Below are 7049 nucleotides of genomic sequence, written 5' to 3' on the forward strand. Positions count from 1 at the left end.
TCAAGACACAAATTACAAAACAATGATTCAAAAAATATATATAAATAAAACCAACATGTTATCCACATTCAATAGGAAATGCTACTCTAAATGAATAACTTGGTTTTAAAATGGGCCAACCCCTGAGTAAGACTCAGGGTGAGAGTTAACATTTGCAAATCAGATGTGGTCCAAAGTATTACGACTGTTCCAGCATGCATACCGTAGCTATAAAGCTTGACTTCAGCTGGCTATATAACAACAACACATGCTCTTATCAAATGACGAAAGAATCTAATCATTTTAAGACTACAGTTGCCATTAACGATTCATTCTAATTTAGAGAAACCTCATGTGATATTAACTGCCCAAACTGATTTAAATTATAGTTTGATTTATGTCTTTTTTTTTTTTATTGCAAACATCTGCTGGAATCTTGTCAGTAAAAACTTAATTCCTCACTTGCTAATTTATTTCTGGATCATTTAAAACTAAATTGCCCAAGTTTGCCAACCAACTGGATTTCATCAGAGCGTGACTGTCATTTAAGGTGTCCGTTTGAGTTAGTGTTTATTATGGTTACACTTATCAAGTATTTTATAGAGTTTGTGGTCCATGAATTAAAGAAAAACACCATTTCCATCCCAACAACACAATTCACGTGGCAGCAGCTGCTGCCAATTTAACACAGAGCTGAGTAGAAAAAAATATGCTTTTTATTATTTCTTTATGTCTTCTTAAAGTAGTTCCTGCAATTTGTCCACCCAAGAACAAGAATCAAACATATATTGTTGTCATACAGTGCATGGATGAGTTGATAAAATTTGCTAATACTGATGAGGCAGCCAGAAATGCAATAGAATACTTTAAATGGAACCAAGCGCATCTGATGGTCCAGTCAAAGTTCAGAGTTAAACTCAACTCACCTCCAGTCTGTAAATGTGCACTGAAAATATCCGCAACCAGAAAAATCAACAATCTGGGTAAACAATACAGCATGTTAAATGAACAATGGAGTTGACATGGCGACTGAATGCTGACTACTTTATTGTAGTGTACTGTTGGTTTTCCATTCTGACATATTGTCTACCAGGGAGGCACGATGTATCGGCACTAACGCCGGTATTGGCCGATTTGTCATTTTTAACATAGCAGAATTGGTCCGATAAACAAACGTGGGCCAATATAATCTACCGATATTTATTTCCATCTTGTTGCAGTTTGTTTCTGGAAGGGGAGGGAAAGAGGTTGGTCATGTGACAGTGGCAGTGATGTAGCAAAGGATTGTGGGGAGTTTAACTGCAGCGCAGACGCAGCTCTGGACTCAGCAGGCTGGTTGTTTTTTTATAGGTATCAAAAGGGTAGTGAGATATATAAGATATTGGTTATCAGCCACAAGAGTAATAATATATCGGATATAAATATCAGCCCAAATTTTCATATTGTAGTATTCTTAATCTCTACATCTATATATTTAACCATTACTTCAAGGTAAAGAGCAACACAAGCATGGCTGCTTCTTGAATCACTCAACGTCATTAGAAAACATCAAAAATATTAAACCACGTTGGCAAAAACGGAGTCTAACCAACTCTGGCTGGTCTGCTTCATCAGTGAGAAACGGCTTCTTTCCTGTTGTCCAGTGATTTCCAGGTGGGTTCAGTCTGTTGTGCCTCATCCAGGCCTATGAAAGAAACTAAACCACATCAGCTACTCTGCAGAGTTTGTTTCCGTCCCTGTATTCACACACAGTGTGACATCACTGCACTTTGTGCTCAGCTCTTCATCATGTTCCGTTGCTGCTCCGTCTTCACTGAGTAGGTACATCTCACTGTGGGAGTTCCTCCACATCTCCGTCTCTACGTCGTCCTTATGGCGCCGGACACACCAGCGGACGACATTCCTTCACCACAGCAGACAGGAAATGCAGATGATTAGTCTCAAAATACACGAACCACTAGAATTTAGAGACTCTGCTGCTTTTATCCATTTATAGTATTGGAGAAATATTTTCAGAGTGGGTTTCATGTATTCACGGATTTTAGTTATTCGAGGGCGGCCATGTTCCCTGACTCCCACGAATACTGGCGGCTCATCACTAGGGATAATATAACAATTTTTAAAAATGGCTTGTAACTGAAGAGAACACACAACATTATTATGTGTGCAGTCCCTGTCATACGGTACAGCGTATAGTATGAATTGTTTGACACAACTTCCATTGTTAAATCCCTGGCAACATTTATGAAACTAGTAAACCCAAAGGTCCATCCTGTGTTTCATATAGAAGGATAGACACAAATGACGTGCAGTTTCCCCTATTTGACCTGTTTTGGGTTTTTTCTAAACTCAAGTGTACAAGGACATGCAACAGATGTCCTGATGCTGAATGTAAAACCCTAGAACTGAAAGAGTCCCTAAGGACAGTTTAGCCAAAGTTTCCTCCTGAAGAATTTCAAACCACCGAAGCGATCAGGAAGCCGACTCACGATTTGCAACACCACCAAGCCGTCGCTGCGCTGAGAAGCAGGAAAACGATGCTGAGACTGATGAGGCTGATGTGAGCAGCTGAAAAAGAAACAATCAGTTGTTTGTTTTTTTAAGTCTGAACACTTCCTATCCTAAAAACGGCTAGATGTGTGACAGAATACAATTTGAATTATAAATTAGTATTACTACTTGATGAAGACCACAGTAAAAGAAATGAACGTGTTTATGTCGTTCCTCACCTCATCTTTTGGTGCTCTTTTTTCATGTAAAATGCGATTTGCCAACCTGTGACAGTAAAACCTGGTAAAACTGTGAGCAGAATAAGGAATGTTTACCGTCCAGCAGGGGGCGTGTTGAGCCAACGGATGGTTTCAGCTCCGGCTCAGAGGAAACGGAGGAGCTTGGGGACTGAGTGGAGGTTGGAAAGCTAAAAGTGACACCGGCGGGCGTGGAGGTGATGAGACGATGAGAAGAACCGGGAATATGTGAGGTCGGGTGTTTGACAGGGGAGGAAGACGAAGACAAGTCTGTTGTCTTGGTAACAGAGGCTGTAGCTGAAGGCGCCTGCTCGGTGGGCTGAGGTGTAGATGTCTTTCCCACTGCAGGTGGAGTCTGGGTGGATGATCTGGAGGTAGGAGCAGCGGATGACGAGGCTGGGCCCAGAGCTTCCGGTAAGGTGGAGGAGCTGGGAGACTGTGGGGTGGCTGTGGACGGGTCCAGAGTTTGGTTCTGATCCGTAAGCGCTTAAAACAGAGAGAAATACACGTCAACTTCAAATCCTCAGCCACAGGAGTAAATGTTTCTGTTCACATCCCTTATGCTCACTGAGCCGGGTCGGACCGGGCCGGGCCGGTTGGTACCTGAAGCGTTGAAGCAGTACACTGCAAATTTCCTGCCAGGCGGCGTGTTCCACTGGACCAGCCCCGTGTTTCCTTTTCCACAGTTGTTGTCAGATGTTATCCGTGGGACGACCGCCGTCTTCTCAGCCACCCAGCCAAACCTGTTGGGAACAATTAAAGAACGCAGAACAAAACTTAGAAATATTGAGACTGAGATTTACTTTACTGCTAGTGTACACACAAAGACCCAACAGTGAATCAAACACCACCTCTCGCGGTTTCATGTAAATTCATTGTCCTACTTGCATGTCTCCAGTCCATGTCGCACGGCTTCCTCCATCTGAGCTATAGTTGCTATGGTGACCTTCAGAAACGAACACGCCACTTGTGCTTCGGTGAAGTTCAAAGTGTAACTTCCTCCGTCAATCAGCAGGAAGATTCCTATGGGTTTGTCCGTCTGGACCACGACTGAAAATGTTGCAAAATTGATGTGTGTCGTTAATGTGACAAATGGCAAAACGTGGTAATTCTAACCTTTAAGGTGTAGATTGTATTATAGTTTGCTTTCGATCAAATTATTCTTTGTGACAAAATAAAAAGTACAGTAAACACAAAATTAGTACAGAGTCTGAAAGATCAGTTGTTTGAGTAGGAAGTCGAGTACTGTGGAGAAAATTCCCCAAACTTGCAGCATAAACTGAACAACAGAACTAATAGTTGGTAATGACATAAAAGTATATAAAAATGTTGGTGACTTCTTATATTACAGTTTAAAATGTTTAAGTATGGCGCTACTTAGAGTTTTAGATACTATAATGGTGTCTAAAGCTTCTAAGAATTCATGTTTAAAGGAGCCAAGCAAGATAAAATAATCATTAAAAACCGTCGGAAATGTTTCACAACACATTAAGTGTGATACAGAATTTAGAAGTAAAATGGTTGTAGCCTGGTGATTCTCTTCCCACGCAGTTTCGCTTGATTCTCATCTCCCATCTGGAATTTCTCCCATTGAGCTGGATTCCTCCAGTAGAATTTCAACCGGGCCAGTCAGCGAACAGAAGGAATTACAAGCGCCGTTTTAGAATTGCATTCTGCCGATATTGAGCTGTAGTTTAGCGATAGGTTTGGAGGAAGTGAACGAAGCTGTTCGGTCCGTGTTGGTCATGCTTCCAAATATTGAAGACAAAGAAAAAGGAATGTAAAGGGTGCATTCAAACCAGCTCTGTTTGGTCCGCTTTAATCAAAGTCTAGTTCGTTTGTGTGAATGCAGGTTTTTTTTTAACAGGTTGGTTTATTAGACCCGGTGAAGTGTGAAAGCGAACCTGAGCTGCTGAAAATGTAATAAATGTTGCAACTTTGGTCCCAAATCAAACTGAGTCTACTATCAGGTGTGTTGAGTTGTAGAATTTCAATATGAAATCCGAAACCAAAAGAAAACGGCAAAGAGACAAAATGTCTTTGTTAATTTATTCTTTGTAGCTAAGGAAAGTTTACTTTTTACAGCCCAAAGTGTGCAACTGTGGAAAACCAAGATACACTTTATTTTATACACTTCATCGCATCGAAAGCGCCATCTGTCCATGCATATGCTCCACTGTACCCAGATCAGAACACACTGGAAGATATGCATCTCAGGAAAACACTTCCAAATATGGTAAGAACTTCCGGATTCAACATGGTGACAACAAGGTTACAAGAAAGTTGCTCATCCAGATAATCTGTTGCTGACACACAGGATGTCATCTAGCACTGCTCCACTTATAGAGATAAACGTTAAAAGTACATTTTGCTAGCCAAGACGTTGTTCAGTTTAGCACTTCTTTGATTTGATCAAAAGTCCTTCCCACTGCGCTCCTCCTTTGAGACATTTCTGACGATCTAAAGAGTTGCCTACTGAAACAACTCATGTTTTTAGGTTTTTGGGGTTTTATAAGCTCCACATCACAGTCGATTTGTTTCTATTTATCACATTTTATTACAAAGATATCTTCAGCGTGTCTCCTAAAAGCCCACAAGTGGTACTAGAAGCACAGTGAAAGAGCCACGTGATCTATTGGCACCTGGAGAACCACTGACTGAAACGCCTCATCAGATCCTTCACATGTAAACAGGTTCAGTAGTTTTGTTTAGGCATTTTTTCCCCTCCATACGCTGCTGTCATTTAAACCCTTTCAGATGTAAAGTATCTGCTGTTTGAGGTGCTCATTTTGTGCTGTCAGATCAGTTCCTTTTACACACTGAGATTTTGTTTAAAAACCCGACAACGACCGTTGTTATGAAACTATATTTAGCGAGGTCAGAAAGTATACGGAGTGAAAATAATGGAAAAGGATAAAGAAAAGGAAAATGTACAAATATTGTCATTTGCAACAACATTTACTTATCTATTCTCGTTCTTGCACTGCCAGTTCAGAACTTTTAATTATTTTTATTTAGATTAAGTTAATTTACCCCATATTTTCGTTCTTATATTTACACTTTTTTCTCTCATTTTCTTTAAAGAAAATGAAAATCCTCTGAACGCTCTGCACCAAAACATCAAAAATACTCCACTAATAAATATGATTCTGATAACATAAATAGCAATTCAAAGCTAATCTTGGTTTTAAAAAAGAACGTTTAGCTCACTAGTTAGTTTAGTTTATTTTCTGAACACAAAAGAACAAAATATTTAATCATGATATAACGTAAACTAAAATCACACGCCAAAACAGATGTAACAATTCTGCAGCTGCATTCTCACTTTATACCATGATATAAATATATAATCATTACAAAGTGTTAAAAATTCAACAACAAAAAAATTATTGTAAAAATAAAGCAGATCTCTTACCTTTACTTAGACTGGAGGCAGAAAGCTGCAACATAAAGAGCAGCAGAAAAACAGAGGTGAAGCAGAACCGACCCGCCATGTCTGTCTGTGTGTGTGAGGTGAATGTGAAGGAGCATCCAGGATGCAGAAGTGAGTCCCAGAACCAACGAGGGCTGAAGGAAACAGGAAAGGTGAGGTCAGCTCTGCCCGCTGGCCTTTCGGCCAGATACAGCAAACATCCACATGACATTCGGTCGGATTCAGACGTTTGTTTTTGCTCGTCTGATTGCAGATAGATGACACATGCGGCATATCGAGTCTCGTGTTTGGGATCATAGAGGATGTCCAGGAAACATTAAAGTGGGACGACAGGAAGTGTTGAGGACTCCAATTGAAACAAATCAGAGAACATAATCCTCCGCTATTAAAAGCAAAGATCAGCTCCCGAGTCACTGAACTGATGCTTTTTCTGGAAGAAAAAAAAATAAATATGAAGTGAAGGAATAGTTTTACTCTGTTGGGTGTTTAGTTCAGTGGTATCAGTATTTCCTGCTTTGCCAGCATTTCCAGCAGAGCTGTTGGTTCTGTCAGTGGAGTAGGAAGAGCTACGTCCTGTTCAACTTTGTAGCTTGTTTTTGTTCTTTTTTTTGTTGTTGTTCTACAGATTAAAATAGTTTAATGTCACCTCAGTGAAAATATTTTTAAAAAAAGAAAAAACTCATAAAATTCCACAATAGTCATCATATAACAAAACATACAGGTCGTAATGACACAATATTACGATTATTCTTGCAATAATCGTAATATTGTGGGAATTAAGCTGAAACGGTATGAAAATAAAGTCATGTTTTGAGACTAACATTGTAATATTACAAGAATAAAGTCAAAGTATTACGAGAACAGTTGTGATGTTATGAGAATAAAGTCGA

At 39.8% G+C, this 7049-nt stretch overlaps 1 protein-coding gene across 1 annotated transcript; it reads right to left on the reverse strand.

Moving 5' to 3' along the window:
- Positions 1 to 381: 381 nt before the first annotated feature.
- Positions 382 to 6413, reverse strand: lyve1b (lymphatic vessel endothelial hyaluronic receptor 1b). Its single transcript, XM_028028582.1, has 6 exons — positions 6142 to 6413; positions 3611 to 3776; positions 3330 to 3469; positions 2805 to 3212; positions 2469 to 2547; positions 382 to 1882 (listed from the first exon to the last, which is right to left on the reverse strand). The coding sequence occupies exons 1-6, from the start codon at positions 6368 to 6370 to the stop codon at positions 1690 to 1692; spliced, it is 1215 nt and encodes a 404-aa protein (XP_027884383.1). The 5' UTR covers positions 6371 to 6413; the 3' UTR covers positions 382 to 1689.
- Between the last annotated feature and the right edge of the window lie 636 nt (positions 6414 to 7049).

This window comes from Xiphophorus couchianus, chromosome 2, assembly GCF_001444195.1.
Source record: "Xiphophorus couchianus chromosome 2, X_couchianus-1.0, whole genome shotgun sequence".
NCBI lineage: Eukaryota > Metazoa > Chordata > Actinopteri > Cyprinodontiformes > Poeciliidae > Xiphophorus > Xiphophorus couchianus.

Excerpts from the sequence above, each read along its gene's own strand:
- lyve1b (XM_028028582.1), bottom strand. The coding sequence starts at position 6,370 with ATGTCATGTGGATGTTTGCTGTATCTGGCCGAAAGGCCAGCGGGCAGA. Across the intron at positions 3,777-6,141 it reads TGCCTCCAGTCTAAGTAAAG|TCGTGGTCCAGACGGACAAA; the intron begins GTAAGAGATCTG and ends CAACATTTTCAG. Across the intron at positions 3,470-3,610 it reads CATGGACTGGAGACATGCAA|GTTTGGCTGGGTGGCTGAGA; the intron begins GTAGGACAATGA and ends TGTTCCCAACAG.